The 19,414-nt window shown below is 40.8% G+C and overlaps 1 protein-coding gene across 1 annotated transcript; it reads left to right on the top strand.

Annotated features, from left to right (window-relative positions):
* The first annotated feature begins 1,328 nt into the window (after positions 1-1,328).
* Positions 1,329-17,517, top strand: LOC127610092 (rho-related GTP-binding protein RhoQ). The gene is made up of 5 exons (XM_052079824.1): positions 1,329-1,892; positions 2,171-2,229; positions 11,136-11,300; positions 11,686-11,781; positions 14,193-17,517. Exons 1-5 carry the CDS (start codon positions 1,751-1,753, stop codon positions 14,352-14,354), a joined length of 624 nt encoding a protein of 207 aa, XP_051935784.1. The 5' UTR covers positions 1,329-1,750; the 3' UTR covers positions 14,355-17,517.
* Positions 17,518-19,414: the final 1,897 nt, after the last annotated feature.

The raw sequence follows: 19,414 nt of genomic DNA on the forward strand, positions 1-19,414 counted from the left end.
ACTGGCCTGTGTTCCACAAGTATTGTTTTTTGAGCTCACATACTCTTTATTTTAAATTTTTTGAAGACTTTCCAAAAAAGAAACATTCTGCAGTGTTTCTATGTCGATGGAGAAAACTGACCTAATTGAATTGTGCTGCATTATTTAATTTATTTAATAATAGAACATTTATCTTTTTTTTCTTTTTAATAAGATGAATAAAAACAAAACTGTACACGTGGACAGTGGCCTTAGGCTAAATATGTATCTCTAGAAATGCACATCTACACATCCATTTTCTGTACGACATGCCCCATTCAGGATTGCCTATCCCAGATGACCTCAGGCCAAATTCAGGCCACACTCCTTTAAATAGTGTTTGCTTACAAGTGGACCACACTATTCATGGATTATAGGGACTGGGCCAGCTATCAATTAGCGAAAATCCATGTATCACTGACGTCCACTAAAGTGTATTGGGATTTCTTTATTTATTTTAAGCCCCACCAAATTCTTCAATCCCTCCCCCCCTAATTAACCTTCAATATGCATTCCCCACAAAGAATAAATAAATAAACTTTGAACCCCCCCCCAAAAAAAGATTTTTTTTTAATATTGGAAAAAAAATGCAAAATATGTGAATGTGAAAGCCAAACCATGAATATGTGGGCTCCACTGCACGACAAATTGCTCCCATTTTGGTTCTGATTATGGAGATATTCTAGCAGGAAACAAGGCCATGGCTCACCGCAAAATCCTGAAAGATCTTCAACAATTTTGCGTTAATTGCGTTAAACAGAATCTTTGAATCAGCACTTTTTTTCCCAAAATTAAATATAGTTTATATCAAAAAGGATACAGAACTGCGTTGCATATATATATATTCACTGATGGATTTGTTTTGGTGTGTTTAATAAACGCTTAAAGTGACCCAAGCCGTTTTCTTCAGGGCGGTTCTCGGAGAAAAAACTAAACAGAAATACTGTATAGCTGTGAAATACAGCAACATAGTCCGGTAGCCCGTTATCAATTTTGCATTTTTTATCTGAGTCTAAACTCGGAATGTTATAAAAGTTGTTTCCGCCATCCGCCGGCCGCCTTGCGTTTCTGTGCCGAATCATCTTAAATACTGCAATTACTTTTTTGTTTATCGGTTGCCAATTGAAAATGGAAAGAAAATTTGATACACGTATCAGTAAGACGGCATAATGAATGAATACAATAAAAATTGCTTAGATGGTTAAAAAAATCTAATCGGCACGTGTGTACAGTACTTTACGCGATGTACTTTCTATACAGTGCCTTGGTTCCAAATGTAAGCTCCGCCTCTCCACCAAGCGCACTCACACACCTTGTTCTGGCCTCAGCTGCTCCACAGAGCGTCCGGCAAAGCGAGTCACGCCGGGAAGCGCACACAACTGATCGGCTGGAGATGTGATCCAACACGCTGGGAAAAAAAAGCTCCGATGAAAAGGTCACATGTTGGATTAGAAAGCCTTCACTTAAACCTCATAGTGTGGCCACACCGAAGATAGTGACAGAAAAGTGCTGTGTGGGAGCAGTGTAACCGGTGGTGTTGAGGTAAGGGAGGAACATGCGGTTGTGTAGCCTCTCGTTACGCCTCGCAGCCAGGCACCGAGGCTGGTGATGCCCGCCGCCGTGCGGTGATCACCGGCGGTCGGTAGCAGCAGCAACAGCGGGAAGAGAAAGCGCAAGAGGGCGGCAAAACAGGGCGGTCGAGGACAATGATGATGAGTTTGAGATCGAGATTATGGCAAACGGAACCGGTACTATAATGCTAAAATGTGTCGTGGTCGGAGACGGTGCAGTGGGCAAAACGTGTCTTCTAATGAGCTATGCCAATGACGCCTTTCCTGAGGAGTACGTCCCAACGGTGTTTGATCATTATGCAGGTAGGCACAGAAATATCATATTGTTTCTAATAATGACATGTTTGCGTGTTCCGGGTTTTTTATTTTAACATACTTGTATAGAGAATAGTGCACTCACTGTTTCCTGCTGCACTCAAACTGCATCTGTTGCTATAATCAAAACCACTTGTTTGCCTTCATTGCAGACAGAGGTTGGGGACCCAAAGCCCCCCCCTCTCCCCTGCGCTTTATGCACCCACCCACACCTTGTCACCCACAAGGCTTCCTCTTTCTAACTGCTCTTTGTTATTTCCTCACAGTGAGTGTTAATGTTGGAGGAAAGCAGTACTTGTTGGGACTGTACGACACTGCCGGTCAGGTACATACACTTTTTTTGTTTTTGTTTTTTTGTAACTCTGGTCTGATGCCAAGCTTGTCAAAGAAAAGCACACACGCCCCTGCGCCCTGCATGCACACACACACAGGCTTCATATTTAGATCAGACACTAAGCTGCAACAGGTGATAGTGTTCGCACATATTTGCTGCCAAAGTCTTGTGTACCATACACATTGGTGGTAGTGAGAGGCATTCAATAGTTCCATTATGGCAAGAACAGGCTTCCTATGTGCAGTAATGATGTCACAGATTTGTTAATAGGGCTGTCTATTGCTGCGATTTTTTTTCCCTCAATGTGCCATTCAGCACACAATCGTTAAAACTCAGATCCAGCAGCCCACACACACATGCATGCACACAAACGCACACACAAACACACACAATATTTTCTCTCAACACTAGGGCCTATGTGTGTCCAGAAACACTGGCTGGAGCAATCGTATACGAACAACAGACACAAATTGAGTAAATGTTGAGAAACGTCTGGTTGCAGGCATTTGAACTTCCTGTTCTGACAAATTACCAGTCATTTAGCGTTTTAACTATGACAAAAACTTGCTTATAGACATTATTTGCATTTTTTTGCTACATATTCCTAAAACCAAATACCTGCGTTAAAATATTTATGCTTTACCATTTTTTTTATAGGTTTGATTTGACATATTGGAAATCAATTACAGAGCAGAAATGAAGTCACTGAATGATCGGCAAGATTAATGGTGCCTTGTGGAGTTTGTGGCAGTGGGCGCCTACGAAGGAATGTTTCCGCCGTTAGCTCCTGTTTGATTTGTGATAGCATTGTGCACAATGAAACCAGATGCAAAGTTTTATTCTAAATATGCTTAGGCATACACGTATGTGATGAGGACCATATGCTGGATTCATTAAAACAGAGAGGCAGGAAATGGCCCACTTCGAGCTTATGAATCCAGTTAAAAGTAAACACAAAGACATGTCTCACTACTTAGGTCGTAGGTCAGCATAGTATCTAGCAGAAGAGGTAGAAAATGCTGAATGCTAATGGCAATGTTTAGGGAAACTCATCTTTTGAATAATGGCGCTTAAAAATATAATAAATATAAAGATAATGACCAATTTCTATTCATAACGTACATTAAATGGCAACACTGAGTTTGCTGAATCAGACCAAAATCGTGCGTTTGTATCAAAAAAGTTGTCTGAAAAGTAGCAAGTGTTTGGTAAGAGACGTGGGTGTTTGAAATGTACGCCTGTACATTAGTACAAGTAGTGGTGCAGTAGATCACTTTATCTCAGCCAGAAAAAAAAAGATTTGAAAATACACGCTTAGCGTGCACTGCTTCACTCCAACCATTTGGAAACTCAAGACCTGTTTTTCAAATGTGCCATTGGGTTATTCAGAGTGTTCCAAAAAAGGAGTGCCGGAGCCCAGTGTGTCAGGCAGTAGAGATGGAAACTGCTCTAGTACGAGATGCTGATTGGTTTATAATACGCTGTGTTTGTAAATTAATGGAAGGGGGCACACTCTGCCTCTTCAAACCCACACATCTCACCTTATGTTGACGGGTGCGAAAGAGTACTGGTTGGATTCGAAACTTCAGCTTCTACCGACGTAAAACTTTTTCTTTTTAGTTTAAAATGGATTACCTTAATGAGAGTCCTGTGTCACAAAGATAGAATGCTGGTCGGTTATGGCGTTTTTTTGCTGCTGTAAATCCTTGTTGCAGCATATGGAAGCCACATGCTAAGCTAGCGATACTTCACACATTAGTTGCCATGACAACTACTGCACTACTTATTCTGAAACAATGCTGTCTGTTCCTTTGTTGGGAAGGGAGCAAGCACCTTTTCATCTCTCCTTAACCTGCTGACGTCATCCAACAAAGGTGAAGGAAAAGCGGCATGAGGGTTAAGAGATCGGACTTTCCGAAGAGGCCCTTAGTGTCTTTCCAGCAAGCTACAAATGTGCACGTCACATATTGGATAGCCAAAACTGTTCAGGCTCGATTTAAGAGTGTGAATGAGTCACAGTCTGAAAGCAAATCTGTTTGCCGGGAAAATGATAAACAAGGCTCATAAAGGCTAAGAGATTATTCAAGTCTGTACCTCTGAGCTCTTAATTTCTGAATGTTAAATCAATTTCTCCTCTTGCCACACAACAATCTATCCGTGGCTTTGTGTGTTCTTCTGCAGAACACAGATCGCTGTTGTGTTACACTTTCTTATGATTCCTGATTGTCTATTCTAGTGTGTGTTAATTGTAAGTGTGTGTGTGTGTGTGTGTGTGTGTTTGTTTTTAGCTCATTCTGAAATAGAGAAGTTCCCCCAGATGTCAGCCAGGGAGAGTAGAGTTTCCACCGTTCAAAATCCGTCCCCTGCCGCCCCTGACTCTTCTGACCTCTTTCAGGGAGCAGGAGGCCAGCTGCTAATGTTTATAGCTTCAAAGTGTGATCAAAGCGTGGTGGCCCAAATAAGAGGGCAGAATGACTGAGGAGATACAAAGAGGAAGGACAGACAGATGCGGCAAAGACAGAGTAAGGCATGACGCTTTTAAGAGAGTGAAACTCCTTATGAGGAAGAAGAACCCACTTTCAGTGTTTGTTGAAAAGACTGTGACCTGGTTTAAAAAAAAAAAAGTTATCGGAGTAGTTGTAGCAGCTGTTGGGTCTGCTGCTTGATAAAGAAACACAATGCGGAACTGTGATGTCATCATCCAAAAGAATGCTTAGCATAAAATGTGCGTGCGTGTTAAGTTCATTCAAGATTCTAAATTGTCGATAGGTTTGACTAATGGTTACTAATGTGTCCAGTGATCACTTGGTGACCAGTCTAGGGTGTACCCTGCCTCTTACTCAAAGTAAAATGAGGTATGCTCCAAATCTCCTACCAATTCAAGGGCATTCCCCATGTGTTGTGCAGTAGGGGGTGACACAGGAATGGATTTTCAGTCCTGTCCCATCCCACTCCCACAGAAAAAAAATCCTGTCCTGCACCAGCCCCAGACCATAGTTAAAAAATAAAAAATCCTGTTTCATCTCCTTCCAAGTACATCCCATTCTCCTACTGCTCGCATTTTGGAGGTCACCTACATTAAAACTGACTGTGCATCTGCCCAGTAGTTTTTTTTTCTGACTGGATAATGCAGCTGCCCTTTGCTCCCGTGAACTTTTTATCCCGTACCATCCCAATCCTGTGAAAAAAGGTTAAGTTGACTCCCATCCCATGGGATTCCCACGGGACCCCCGAAAAAATGTCAATCTCATTGATTTAAATAGGTAATTTGCTCACCTTTTTGTCGTTTACGCAGTGCAGGTGGAGTAACCCTGAAATGTGGGCATTCCCTGTCTAGCGCACGTTCTCCCAAAGACTTAGGCTATGTTAAAATGATGACGATCTGAACAGAAGACGTAAAGGCGGTGTCTGGTCTCCACTATTCATTTTGCATTTGGACAAGCGTTGAAAAATATGCATGTATACGGTGATGCAAGCGTGTGTGTAATTATTTTGTGTATGCATACCAGGCAGCAAGGTGGTGCTCTGATATAACACCGCCATGTCCGTACGCATGCATAAAATCTCCCTTCAGCTGATCTGCGTTCTACGTCAATTCTCTGCGCCACAAAAAACAAAATTATGTCTACTAGCAAAAAAAGAAAAAAATCATTTGGACAGAAGAAGTTGAGTTACTTCTACCAATCACTTTAGAAAAGGCTCTTGAATGGCAGACGGATGGATGTAGTCAGACATGTTTGTTCACCTCCCGGTACCGGCGACGCAAACGCGGATGCGACGGAAGCACATCTGAGTGGCGTTTTGGGCATGAAGAAGAGTTCAGAACATTCAGACAGATATGCCTGTCTTTTCCCTCTAACTCTTAGGAAACGTACACCAGTGTCCCTTATTGGATGAGTCACCAACCAGTCATTCCAGTGCGTGTGTGTGAGTGTGTTTGTGTGTGAGTGTGTCTGAACCACACATTCACAGCTCATTTCAGTGTTTTGTCTGCCTCCTATTGTCTGAAAATCCACTCGCAATTGAATTATTCCATAGGGAATGCCAGAAGAGCCTTTATCACTAATTGTGACAAGGAAGCAGAGGGCAAAGTGTTTATTTATTCATTTGTTCATCCGCTGCGCCTGCACTCAAAACAACCTACCAAAGCTGTTCAAGTAGCTGGACAAAACAAATCTTCGAAAGGTTGAACTTGCAACCCACACTGAGAGTTCATTCCATGTCTGGCTGCCTATCGATTCAGATTTCAATTGACAAGGACCCAATTCAGATGGATTTGCGATTCACAATTGATTTGGATTGATTTTCGATTCGGTTGAAGGATTTCACAAAGTGCCAATTTTACTTTCAGATCGAAACACATTCTCTGAAGTAACAATGCTGCAAATAGTAGACATTTCTTGCTCTAACTTAAAAATAAAATTACATTAGGAATTGAATCCAATGCAGTTAAATGTACGTTTTATTGTCTTATTTTAAATCAATTCCAACCACAGGACAGGCTGCGTAAATAAAGAGGCAACAACACACTGTAAACCAGGATGTCAAACTTGTTTTCATCCTGGGCCACTTTTGAGTTGTGTCTTCCCTCAGAGGGCCGTTATGATGTTTAATCTCATTATCGCATTATTACTCTTAAGGGCAACATTATTGCAAAATCTCAATGTGATGTATTCCACATGACAATTTGACATTTCAGTAAAACATTTTTTAGCAAGGATCATGCAAGTTGACACACATGATTTTCTCTCGGAGGGCCACATGAAATGATGTGGCGGGCCATATCTGGCCCCCGGGCCTTGAGTTTGACATCTGTGCTGTAAACTAATAACATTCCCATTCTTGTGACTGTCTCAAAAGGTTTCAGTTGCTGTCTTCTGGTTGTTAAAACTCAAAAACCTCCGGACATCTGCCTTTTAGCTTATTGGCTCTGATTTCATTGCTTCTGCCATCTTGTTTTGTTACGCTCCTCTCACAAAGTGAGAAAATCTTGTGTGACACAAAATGTCACATGAATTTGTGGGTATGAAAAGTATAGATTCATTTATGAATAAATATTGGGCTATAAAAGGGAAAATCAATTTTATAACAATTAGTTGATTTTAAAAAAACATATAGGTCTGGTCCTCACGCACTACACCATCACACCTTACACGTCATCACATCTGTTCATCAACGGAACTCTTCTTTTTGAGATGTCAAATAATGTTTGTCCCACTGTCCTCAGTACATGTATGCGTCTATGGAGCAGTTGCTTGTAACGTAGCAAGACAAAAGACGACCACCTCTGTGGAGCCATTTAAGAAGGTTGACTAAAAACTAGCTGTTGGCAATGCATCTTGATCCACATTAAGTGTAGCAATAAATAGATAGTAAACATACTTAAGCAGCAGATGCCTTCAGAAGGCTGGCAGACCTCTTCAGATATCGCAAGACTCTGATGTCTAACATCCGGAATGCCTTTATACTAACCGATAGCAGTTCTGTTTCGAATGAAGACGAACGCTGTATAAATAAGCAGGTTCTTATCAAGATAATAATGGTTAGTTTTGATTGACACTGATGGTCGTATTAAGTAACAACAATAGTTTATTACTGGGGTTGTAGTTTGCAGTGCTGTAAAATGTATTGTTTTAATGAGAACTGAACTATTTTAATAAAGGGGAGATGCATTGGCACATACATATTACACTGCTAACTAAAAAAGATGATTATTATTAAAAGACAAACTAATGATAAAACACCTGTGTTGGATATATTGTGACTGAAGGTGTACCTAAAGTAGGTTTCGAGACTTTTTTTTTTTCTTTGTGGTTGAATCTTCAATTTGCAGCTGAGTCTTGTGATAAATGTCTTGACGTAAGCAAATCGGTTATACTAATCAGGATGAGTCAAAATAGGCAAGCTTGAGTTCATGGTAAGAAGAAATGTCAACCAGTGGCGCTCTTAAATGTTTTTAGCTGGTTTGGAAAACTGGGCATCGCCACTGCACCAAGGAAAACAATCCTTATGCTAGTATAAAGAAATAAATACAAATCATGTATGTACTGGGGACCAGTCATCAGAATGGCCTCCCTGCAACAATGTCGACGACATGGCTAACCTACCGTCCCATCGTCTGAACATTTTTTTTTGTGTTTTGGAAGCGATAGTTTCTTATGAGCTCCACTGCCTGTAAATCAACTCATTAGATGTGAATTATATGGCATGATGTTTATTGATCATCCTAAAATAAAATGATTTTTTGAATAGAACCCTTTCATGCACCAATAATGATAACCGGATAACATGCTAAGCTGTCCACTGTAGTGACCGCTGGCCCAGGAAAGGTTCAATCCAGGTCAGTACAAAGCTTGGGTTTGCAAACCAGATGGTGTCAATTTGGTGTTGCATTCTTACCCAATGGCCATGTGAACACAGATAGCTTCCATTCCGCGAACTATCAACTTTATTGACCCCTGAGGAGGTTACAGAAACCGAAACAGAGGACAATGAAGATGAGGATGTGGTGGTGACTCACGAGATTTGTGCTCAGATGTCTCTGAGTCACACAGCAGAGCTCAGACTGTAACCTAATGAACGCGGCAAGCTCTGCATGGACTCAAAATACGGTGATTGTGCTGGAGGTGTCAAAATGAATCTATTCATTGACAACTACTCAATTATCAAATTAAGCAACAACTATTTTAATAATCGAGTCCTCGTTTACAGAAATTATTGAACATCAAATCGTGAAAATCCTCAGCAGTCATTTTTTATGGCTGTGTATTTATGAAATCAAATGGATTCTTTTGTGTTCAATGAAAATATGACATTCAAGAACAGCCGCTTTTACGGTGGAAAACAATGACTGAGGGAATCCGTTTCAAATGCGTTGGCGTGTACATTAGTGCCTCTTATGTGTATTGCTTAAAATGTTTTTTTTAACCACTGAACAATACCTAATAAACAAGAATTGGTTTGTAAACCGTAATTAGGGGAAACATAGTTTTGTAATACACTTTAATGACAAATTTATGGAATAAACAATAGTGAGAGCCACACATCTTATAATAAGTTGCCCGGATTTCTTATCCCCCCTACTGATGATAGGACAGTATTTGGAATATTTGTGATGCAATGTTGCTGCAATGTCAGGAATTGTTGAGCCGACCTAATAAAACTGACATCCTTGTGATAGAAACATTCAACTCAACCAAGTGCCCTCTGAGCAGCACGAGATTGAACAGAAGTGGGCCAACAAGCGCCGAACAGCGATTATTAGAGCTGAGCAAGCATGTAAACCGCCTCACTTGCGGCTCGAGGACATATTCCGTTTAGTGTCAGAGGTAAAGTGAGGAAATGCGCGAGGCATTGATTTGGTCTCACGAGCTGTGGGCCCGTTTCGGAGGAAATACGCTGAATGGATCCCAGTGTTTCTACAGTACTGTGCATGATCGGAAGATTGAATTTCGTGAGCACAAGTCACAGGCAACGCACCACATTAACACGCCACTGGAGTATTTCTTTCTAAATGGACACAGGAAAGCACTTACGATTGCAGATTGCGTCACAAGCTTGCTGTCGCCAAAGGAATGCCAACCGGCTACGTGGGAGAATGTAAGCCCGCTTGTCGGAGATGCCGCCATCAACAGGGACACATTGTTTCAATGGCGGTGGCGGGGGTTGGTTCACAGCCTTGACCGGGTTGGGAAGCCTTGATTTGAAGGTTTCCCGACACGGTCAGCTCTTGTTTAGACACATCACAAGGGAAGCAGTGACAGCTCAGACGAAGGCGGAAGCGACAGCTAGGTCAGATTTTTTTTTCTTCACAAAAAAAAAGACCATTGTCTGATTAAAAAATAAATCTTAATCTATTTCAACTAATAACGCTTATACACACAAAGGTCTAGCCTTCGAGTCAAGTGAGAGCCGCCTTCTACGCCACCAACACAAGTGTCTTTTCCTCTCAGAAGGCAATGTTGATGAATGTTAACTAATGTATAGGCTTTTATAATTCGGGATTTAAGTACATATGTGTACTGTTGTCATATTTGTCTCAAATATTTAAAGTATAAATACTCTTTATATATTTCAAACATGCTTGTGCCCACATACACATACATGAAAATTCCTAGGGTGAGGTGGCAAATCATTCGTTGCGGTTTTCACCTTCCGCAGGGGGTTTCTGTTCCCCATTAACCGTGAAAAATTAGGGCTACTGTATTTAAAATTAAAGACTCGGGTGGCATAAAAGTGTGATTTGGACTACCCTAGTCATAAACATTCATCCATCCATCCATTCATTTTTGGATCCGCTTATCCTCACGAGGGCCACGGGGGTGCCGATACATCCTGAACTGGTTGCAGCCAGTTGCAGAAATTCCTCAAAATCTTTTATTGTAGTTAAAGACAAACAAGCTAGATCAGATACACAAAGGATGGTTTTCTGTGTGTGATCCTACACATTTGACCTATAACAGATAACAGAGGCATGGAATCTAATGTCACACTTTGTGGCTGAGCTTACTCTAAAGGACAGCAAGTTAAAGGAAAATCTTATTGCCTCTGTCATTGAGAGGGCGAAGGAGAAAGTAAATCCCACATGAAGGTCTTCGCATTCTTTGCTCTTCATAACTCAGATCCACTTGACAGTCTTACGAGTATCAAGCATGTCATAAAATTACAAAATAAAATTTCATATGCGAAAAACAGCTGGACCTTGGCAGTGTGTATGGAACAAACCACTTGATAAACGAAGAATCAGTTAACTCTACCAACCTGGCTACGGTGAAGAGAAAATGTTAAAATTGTATGCACCTAAATATTTCATAGTGATTCATTACACTGAGGTACATTAAAGAAAGAAAAAAAATTATATCTGCCCATGACTTTCCTAACATTGAATCCTTTTCCAGGAGGACTATGACCGACTCAGGCCACTTTCCTACCCGATGACCGATGTTTTCCTCATCTGCTTCTCGGTCGTTAACCCTGCCAGTTTCCAGAACGTGCGTGAAGAATGGGTGCCTGAGTTGCAGGAGTATGCACCTAATGTCCCCTACTTGCTCATTGGCACTCAGGTGAGCCCAAACCAAAATGCTAATCCTAAATCACCCTTTGACCTTACCGTGTGTATAAAAATCTGCAGATTCGTTTCGTATAAGTCATTTTAAATTGAACGTGCTGAAATGGTTCTCTTGACTTTGACCAACCAAGTGTGCAAGATGATGGTATGCACACTTAACAGCCGTAACGTTGGGCACACCCGCACCTTTAACCCTTTCAGGGACGGCAGTAACATCAGTAGACAGCTTAGCATGTTATCGGGTTACATAACATGTTATAATGTTATCATTATTGGTGCATGAAAGGGTGAATGCCAATATCCAATGCAATGGCTGTGAAAACTACGAAACTCTGCATTTAGCGTGGTAATAACGAGCATGTCTCTTGTTCATTCCTCAGACTGACCTACGTGATGACCCAAAGACCATTGCCAAACTGAATGATATGAAGGAGAAACCGATAGTGACTGAGCAAGGCCTGAAACTGGCTAAGGAGGTCTGTATATTTTGAACGGAACCTGAAAGCTTTTATGTTCCACGCAGACGAGCTGCCAGGCCCAGTTACAGCACGCAAGTTGCCTTTTTGTTGAAATACAATACATGCTGATTTATATAGTGCATTCACAACAGCGGCAGCTGTAACAAAGCGCTTAACAAATAGTTAACATAAAGTAAAATAATAAACAACACAAAACATAAAACACGGACACTCATGCAGTTCTAACCACTTTTCCATCACACACTTTGTTGTTTGAAGCAGTTTGAGATGAAAGAGGAGAGAATCAAAGTTTCCTTTAACCAGTGGATCAGAGACGTCATGCTCAAAATGTGCACACGTCAGCTAGAAGCTAAGTTTCAAAGTCAACAAGCTACAGCATCCATTGACGAAAAAAGAGATTGGTTCACTTCTCCTGTCTCATGGAAATCTATTTCAATTCCAAGCGGCAACTCACAGTTCCAAATACGCATCGGCGCTCTGCGCCAACGCTCCTCTCCCCTCATCCTCAACTTCAGCAGCCATCCATTCAGCCACACCAACGCCGACTGTCCAACAGCGCCGACATAGCCACTGAACAAAACGGGGTTGTGAAAAGTGCTGCCCATTACAGGCGCAAAAAACACAAGCGTGTCAGGTCTGTCCAGCACCGACAGTCAATGGCGCCGACATTCCTCCCAATCAAAATCTGTGCTGGTACAGGCGTGCTGCCGAGAAGGCGCAACCACCAAGCACAGATACTTCTCCTTTGACGAATGTTGTGGCCAAAAAACTCTGAAAACAGTCCATATCAGGTCCGCACGATGAAACAACAAACATGTGACAAAACAAAAGACAAAAACACCAAAAAAGAACAAAAAAGCAAGGCTCTTGAAGAGCACTTGCCGAAGGCTGCCTACTCGGGCGCCATCTTGGGGAACATTTTTCCCATTGAAATGACACCTCCATAGGATTGTTCAGAGCTTTCATCTAGAAATAATAAATACAACCAATCACATCCTCCAAACACTGATCGTCATATTCAATTACAGTCCTTTTATTATACCGTATTGGCCCGAATATAAGACGGTGTTTTTTGCATTGAAATAAGAAAAAAAAAGAAATAAAGAAAAAGTGGGGCTCATCTTATATTCGGGGTCCAGACATTATTTCCATTTGCGACGCTAGATGGCGCCAGATATCATTGAAGCAAATGCTGAACTTGACTCCCCAGGCCAAAGTGAACTCCTGTCATGAAGAATAACAATACTGTAAAAATCGCGGTAGCACGAAAAAACATTAAAAATAGCGGTAAGAAGAAAAAGAGAAGAAAATAATAGAAGAGATAACAGAAAATGGAGAAACGTAGTGACAATCTGGAGAAAAGTGGGTTGAAGAACGGCCAGGTTAACCGGCAGCTGAGGAGAAGTTATGATGTCATTTATATTTCAAAAACCAGAAGCCATTCATTTACGAATGCGATTACACTTTAGTTTACATCCTTAAATGTTCAGATATTAAGATTTGAATGAGGCAAAATAACATGCTTTTTCTCTCAAATATATTGTTATAATCATTTGTTTCAGATGTACTGTAATTTTGTTCTGTATAAAAATTAATTTGGTGTTCAAAAAGTTTTTTTAAAACTTGAGTCTTGAAAAAGAGGGGGTCGTCTGATAATCAGGGCCGTCTTATATTCGGGCCAATATAATATATTGCAGCATTTTATTCATTCTTGAACAGAAGTCAGATCCATTATTCATCCTTTATATCCGTTCTCCTGTGATAGGCAGTGCACACATGTACACAGAGAAACCGACAACCACTTATATACCTTGTGCTAATGGCAATTTTAAGTCAACAATTGACCAAATGCTGCATATGTAAGGAGCCTGGGATGAAAAATACATGACTTGCCATGGCATCGCACACCAGTCCATCCATTCTTGGACATAAAAATGCAAATATTTGAAAATTAATGGAAAAATAATCCCAGCTGAGGCTACTTATATTACTTTAAAAAAGGGCTCATTTTGAAAGGGGAAACTGCCCCCGACCCAACGTTACCTCACTGACAGGTGTCCATCCATCTATTTCCTATACCAATCCTATAGGAAATTCCTATACAAATGTCCAGCGTCTTCCACAAAGTGCTGATTGCTTTGCAGCTGTTGAACAGACGGAGACAAATATTTTCACTTCTATCCTCACCTAAGGGCCATTCAAATTCTTAATAGTATTAACCAAACACACTCGTGGACTTTGGAAGGAAGTGCAGATGCAAACTCCATAAAGACATCCCATAAAGGTTCAACCGAGACGCCAAATCAAAAATCGTGCTACCGGATACCGGATACACAACTTGTTGACAACCGAGGGTTGTTTTTGTGTTGTTCACTGACTGCCGAATCATCCTCTTTCCTACTCCTCAGATTGGCGCATGTTGCTACGTGGAGTGTTCAGCACTTACCCAAAAAGGCCTTAAGACGGTGTTTGATGAGGCCATCATCGCCATTTTGGCTCCCAAGAGAAAGAAAGGAGCTCTGAAAAGAAGACTGCGACCCCGTTGCATGAACTGCTGTCTAATCACATGATACAAAGATGTCCCTATTCAGCAGCAGACCACACATGTCCCGGACTTGCAAAAACTCACGATAGTTGAGATAAAGAAAACATACAATGACTGAGTTTTGAAACTGCGACACACTCCAAAGGCTTTGACTTTCTTTTGCTGCCCAACATGTGAAGAGGCGATTACAAGGAGCACAAACACAAAGAAAAAAAACTCTTCTCCTAATTCAGGTGATTTAAATATAAATAAATCCATTCAATCAAAGGTTTAAGAGAACATGTTTGCATTATGAAAAGGGAGCTTGATTTGTAAAATGTTTTTAAAAACACGAATGTTGACCTATGACGCCATCTCGAGGGAGACGTCATTCAGAGCAAAAAGTAGTACGTGCCCCTTTTTGGGCATGAAAGCCAGGTTGTTGTCTTTTTTTTTTCTGCCACCCAACTTGTCTTCAATTAATCGTCATTTGACAAACTGTAGTTCAAACCGTGCTTTGTATAGGGATTACTAAATGAGAAATGGAAATGTATCACCAAAATATTTTGGACCGAGAGATATTTTTTCATATTGTCATGCAATCGTATGTTGTACTTTTATCGCTTTTTAAGTGTGAGAGGAAACGCAGTCCATCTTTGGACTATTCACATCCAGAATAACTCAAAGAAACAAATGCAGTCATCAAAAGCGGGTTGCAAAAATGACCTTTGCGCTTTATAGGAAAGGGTCAACCGATGAAGCACATTCCTCTGCTTATAAGCCTTGTCCATCTTCCGGCACGGGGACTCACTGAGAATGCACAAACTCGCAGGCACAGCTTGAGCAGTTTATCATTATACAAATTTGTAATCCTAAATCAAAGTCTAGAATGCTGTTGCTCTGCATTGGATGGAAATGTTTGCGTACAATACAGGGTCAAATGTGAAGCTTGTGAGTAAGAACATTTGTCAGAAAAACAAGATGGAACAACGGTATTTGCAACGACATTAGTTGCGTCTATACGTTTATGAAGTACTGTATCCGATAACTTAATCTGGAGTAGTTTTTTTAAAAGGCTGACTAGAAAGCAGCGCTTTTGTTTTTGCTCTCATTTTTCAGAAATCAAACTCAACTAATCTGTCATTTTCCATGTGCACAAAAGGCAATTTCTCCCCAATGTTGTTTACTTTTTTATCTGTCAATCAGTATCTGGTGTAACATCCATTTGCCTCATTCACAGTGCCTCTCCTTCACATTGACATGAGCTGATCAGGTTGATTGTGGGGCCTGCGGAATGTTGGTCCACTCCTCTCCAATGGTTGCTTTGGCCCAAAATGGCAGGAACTAGATACCACTGTCCGGGGCACCCCAAAAACATACTCAATGACGTGATTGTTTTGGACGAATGGCAAAATTGCATTAGATGTCTTGAGGCAATTCTGAAAGAATTGAATTAGTCTGTCTCATTAAGATATAGAAAGGCTAGGTTTTAAATATTGATCCATCCATCCGTTTTCTGATGCGTTTATCCTAGCAAGCGTCGCAGAGCGTGCTGGAGCCGATCCCAGGTGTCTTCAGGCAGTAGGCGGGGGACACCCAGAACCGGTTGCCAGCCAATCGCATGGCACACATGGACAAACAACCATTCACACTCACATTCACACTTGGGGACGATTTAGTGGTCAATCAGCCTGCCATGCATGTTTTTGGAATGAGGAAGGAAACCGGAGTACCCGGAGAAAACCCACGGGGAGAACATGCAAACTCCACACAAGAAGGCCGGAGCCGTAATCAAACTCTGCACCTTTGCACTGTGAAGCCGACGCGCTAACCGGTCATCTACCAGCCCACGCTTTCTAATATCCTTCCTCAAATCATGTCGTTGTACTTCATTTACATGCCATGACTATTACACATTGCCAATAAATGAAGTATATTGTTATATAACATTGACCCAAGTGAACAGTAGAATCAGATTTTATTCTCAGAAGCATTTATTTCTATGAAGTTTGGGTGTGTCTGATGAATCAGAGTGAAATGCTCAAAGAATGAGATCACTGCAGCCAAAATGAGTTGAAATGCTTATGGGTGGCTGGTTTGGTGTTGCTTTTAAATTCTGCTGCAACAGAAACCCAGAGAGGCAAATTTATTCCGTTTGATGCTGGGGTGAAGACGTGAAGACAGAAAAATCACACTTCAAAACCTCTGTGGGTAAAAATTAATGGATGATGGACTTTTATGAGCCTACGCCTCCTTTGAATAAAAATAAAATCAAACAAAAGGCTTTCATATAAAATGACATATTAACCTGCTTTATTGCGGACTCACCCTTTTCTAAAGCAAATATAAGAATGATGACATTTCAAAATAACTGGCACAACTCAAGATTGGTGGACAATGAAACATTTTCAATCTTTTTTCCTACGATAAAACATGTCATGTGATTGAAGTGACTGCATGTTTTTTTGTTTTTGTTTATTTTTCCTGAAATGCCCGACCGGGGCTCAAATACATTTGGACATTTGACCGTCTCGCTGCAGCCTGTTTTCTTGTTAGTTCGAGACAGCTAAAAGGCCAAGTGATAAAAATCTGGAGTCTTAGTTCAAAGAAGACAAAAGAGAAAACTGTCAATTGAATCCAACATGTATTCATTCATTAATTTGTCATTTTAATTACCGGTATGTCATATTAAACTATATTTAAGATTGATATGTTGTATCATGTCAGGCTAAACAGGGCCAGTGGGCACTATGCTGGCATTTTAAAATGTACTTTTCCTGCAAGCCAAATGTTCCCCAAAACGGCCTATGTTTTGTTTTGCTCATTTGCTGTTGACTTTTTGTATCTTTTGAAAAATGCCAACTGTTGCTGAACTGCTGTTGTTCTGTTCCAAATCTGATACAATGGCTGAGTGCTACCTTATTTTCAACCGCAGCCTGCACGACTGCATTTGTCTTGGAGTCACATGGCGTTTCGCAGGTCAAACAACATTTTGCTGGTGGAGAGTCCGCCCCCACACCTTCAACTCGACGAGAGCTGCAACCACAAGTGCATTGATGCTCCTGGAAACTCAATTTACTGTGTTTATTGTGCAAAAGTCATATGTTATAAGTTTACTTTTGAGTTCAAGTTTATGCAGCACTGTTCGTGCCTGACAAGAGAGGTGACTTGTTTTGAATCAGAGGTCATTAACTTGGATTTAGACATGACTCATGTGACCCAATCTTCTAATTTGACTTTCACTCAGGTATTTTATCCATCCAGCAAGTCTGGAGTAGATGGGCGTAGGATCAAAGCACTGTGACATCGTGAAACACTTTTAAAATTGAAAATGTCACATTCCCGATGTGATGCTGACGCGAAAGACAGGGTCAAAGAGTCAAAACAGCGCCGAAAACACACCCAAATGTCTCCGCTCGGTCCGAGAAATTTAGTGGACTGCATTTTTTGAGCAAAAATCCCAAGTCGACCTTGTGTCATCAGTGACTTTATAAACAAATACATGTTAGAGCTGATTGAATTCAGAGTCTCACAAAAGGGCAGATCCCAGTTGTGTTCTTCCTCTTCCAAGAACAATGGGGTAAGAGCCATTTTTAAAAAATGCACTTGGACCCATTTCGTACATGATACATGAACAATGTATATTAATTTGCACCAAATCTACTGCCTAAATTTGGGGGTGGGGGGGTTTATAATGGCAATTTGCATGGACCGGATCCTCCAGAATGTTTTGAAGATTGGAAAGTTAATAAATTGCAAAGTCCCTCTTTGCCATGAAACTGAGCATCATTGAACTTCAAGGAGAGAGGTTCAATTCAATTCATGGGGCCCCAAGGAAGTCCAGAAAACACCACAACTGCCTCCTCCAAGAGCAACTTCTCCCAGTTAGGTGGCTCAGGGAACAAAACATGGACATTTTGAGTCGAAGGCCAGCAAACTCCCCAGACTTTAATCCCATTGAGAATTTATGATCAATCCCCAAGAGGCGGTGAACAAACAGAAACTCAGAAATTCCGGCAAACTCCAAGCATTGATTATGCAAAACTGTGCTGCCATCAGTCAGCATGTGGTCCAGAAATTAAACAACAGGAGATCTTGAAAATTTCTTGGGATTGGCACTGAAAATATTGACTTGCATAAACTTATTGTCATTGTCCATAAAGTCCTTTGACACTTATGAAATACTTGTCATTATATTTCAGTTTATTATTGTGTCACCTTACAAAAAGATCTGAAAACAGTGAAGCAACAAACTTTACGGAAACCTACAGTATACTTATGTCATTCTCCAAACTTTTGCCATGACTGTAGATTAACACTTTTTAAACTTGTACTTATAAATTTCAGTAATTAATCATATGAAAGGAGAGGAAGAAGTGGGGTGTCACTATTTTCATGCCAATTTGATGTTGATATCCTGTACATTACAATGCAACCTATCAAAAGTACTCAGTTCTGGTGAAATTTCTCTCTGCTGATTTATGTATACAGTAAATTTAATATTTCTCCACAGAAAAGTGATTTGAAGATAAAACAAGCACCGAACCAAGGTCGCCCACATCACACCAAGAATCCTCCCCATCAAGGCAAAATAAATCAGAGGATTTACAGAAACTGTACAGGGACTTGGAATAATCAAATGTGGTACAGTAAGGGTCAATAAAACAGATGGGAAGTCAGCTTTAGTGTTTTCTGCCAGACCGTAATGGATGGAATCAATGGGTTTTCATTTTGTTGTGTTTAGTTTTGTATCACATAAGATTTTGTTGATTATCTTTTTGGAGAGACCATTGTGGAAGATAACCTGTTGGCTTTGACTAACGTGGTCGGGACTCTTAACCTGATTTAAGACACCGCTAAAATCTTTCTGCTAACTCATTCTCACAGCAAGGCACTTTCACCAATTGCTGGCTACCTCTCCAACTCAACTGGACCAGGGAATGAATGCTGTATGTCTTTCATGCGGTCTGCTGCCGTTAGTCATCAAGCTGCTTCAAGTTAACGAGACAAGAGCTCAACACTTCAACTTTTATTTCCAGGTCCATCCATCTGCATTGGATACACCAATTAGAAGATGGCACTTTAGTTTACATTCACTCATTTTTT

Source organism: Hippocampus zosterae, chromosome 11 (genome assembly GCF_025434085.1).
Source record: "Hippocampus zosterae strain Florida chromosome 11, ASM2543408v3, whole genome shotgun sequence".
NCBI classification, from domain to species: Eukaryota; Metazoa; Chordata; class Actinopteri; order Syngnathiformes; family Syngnathidae; genus Hippocampus; species Hippocampus zosterae.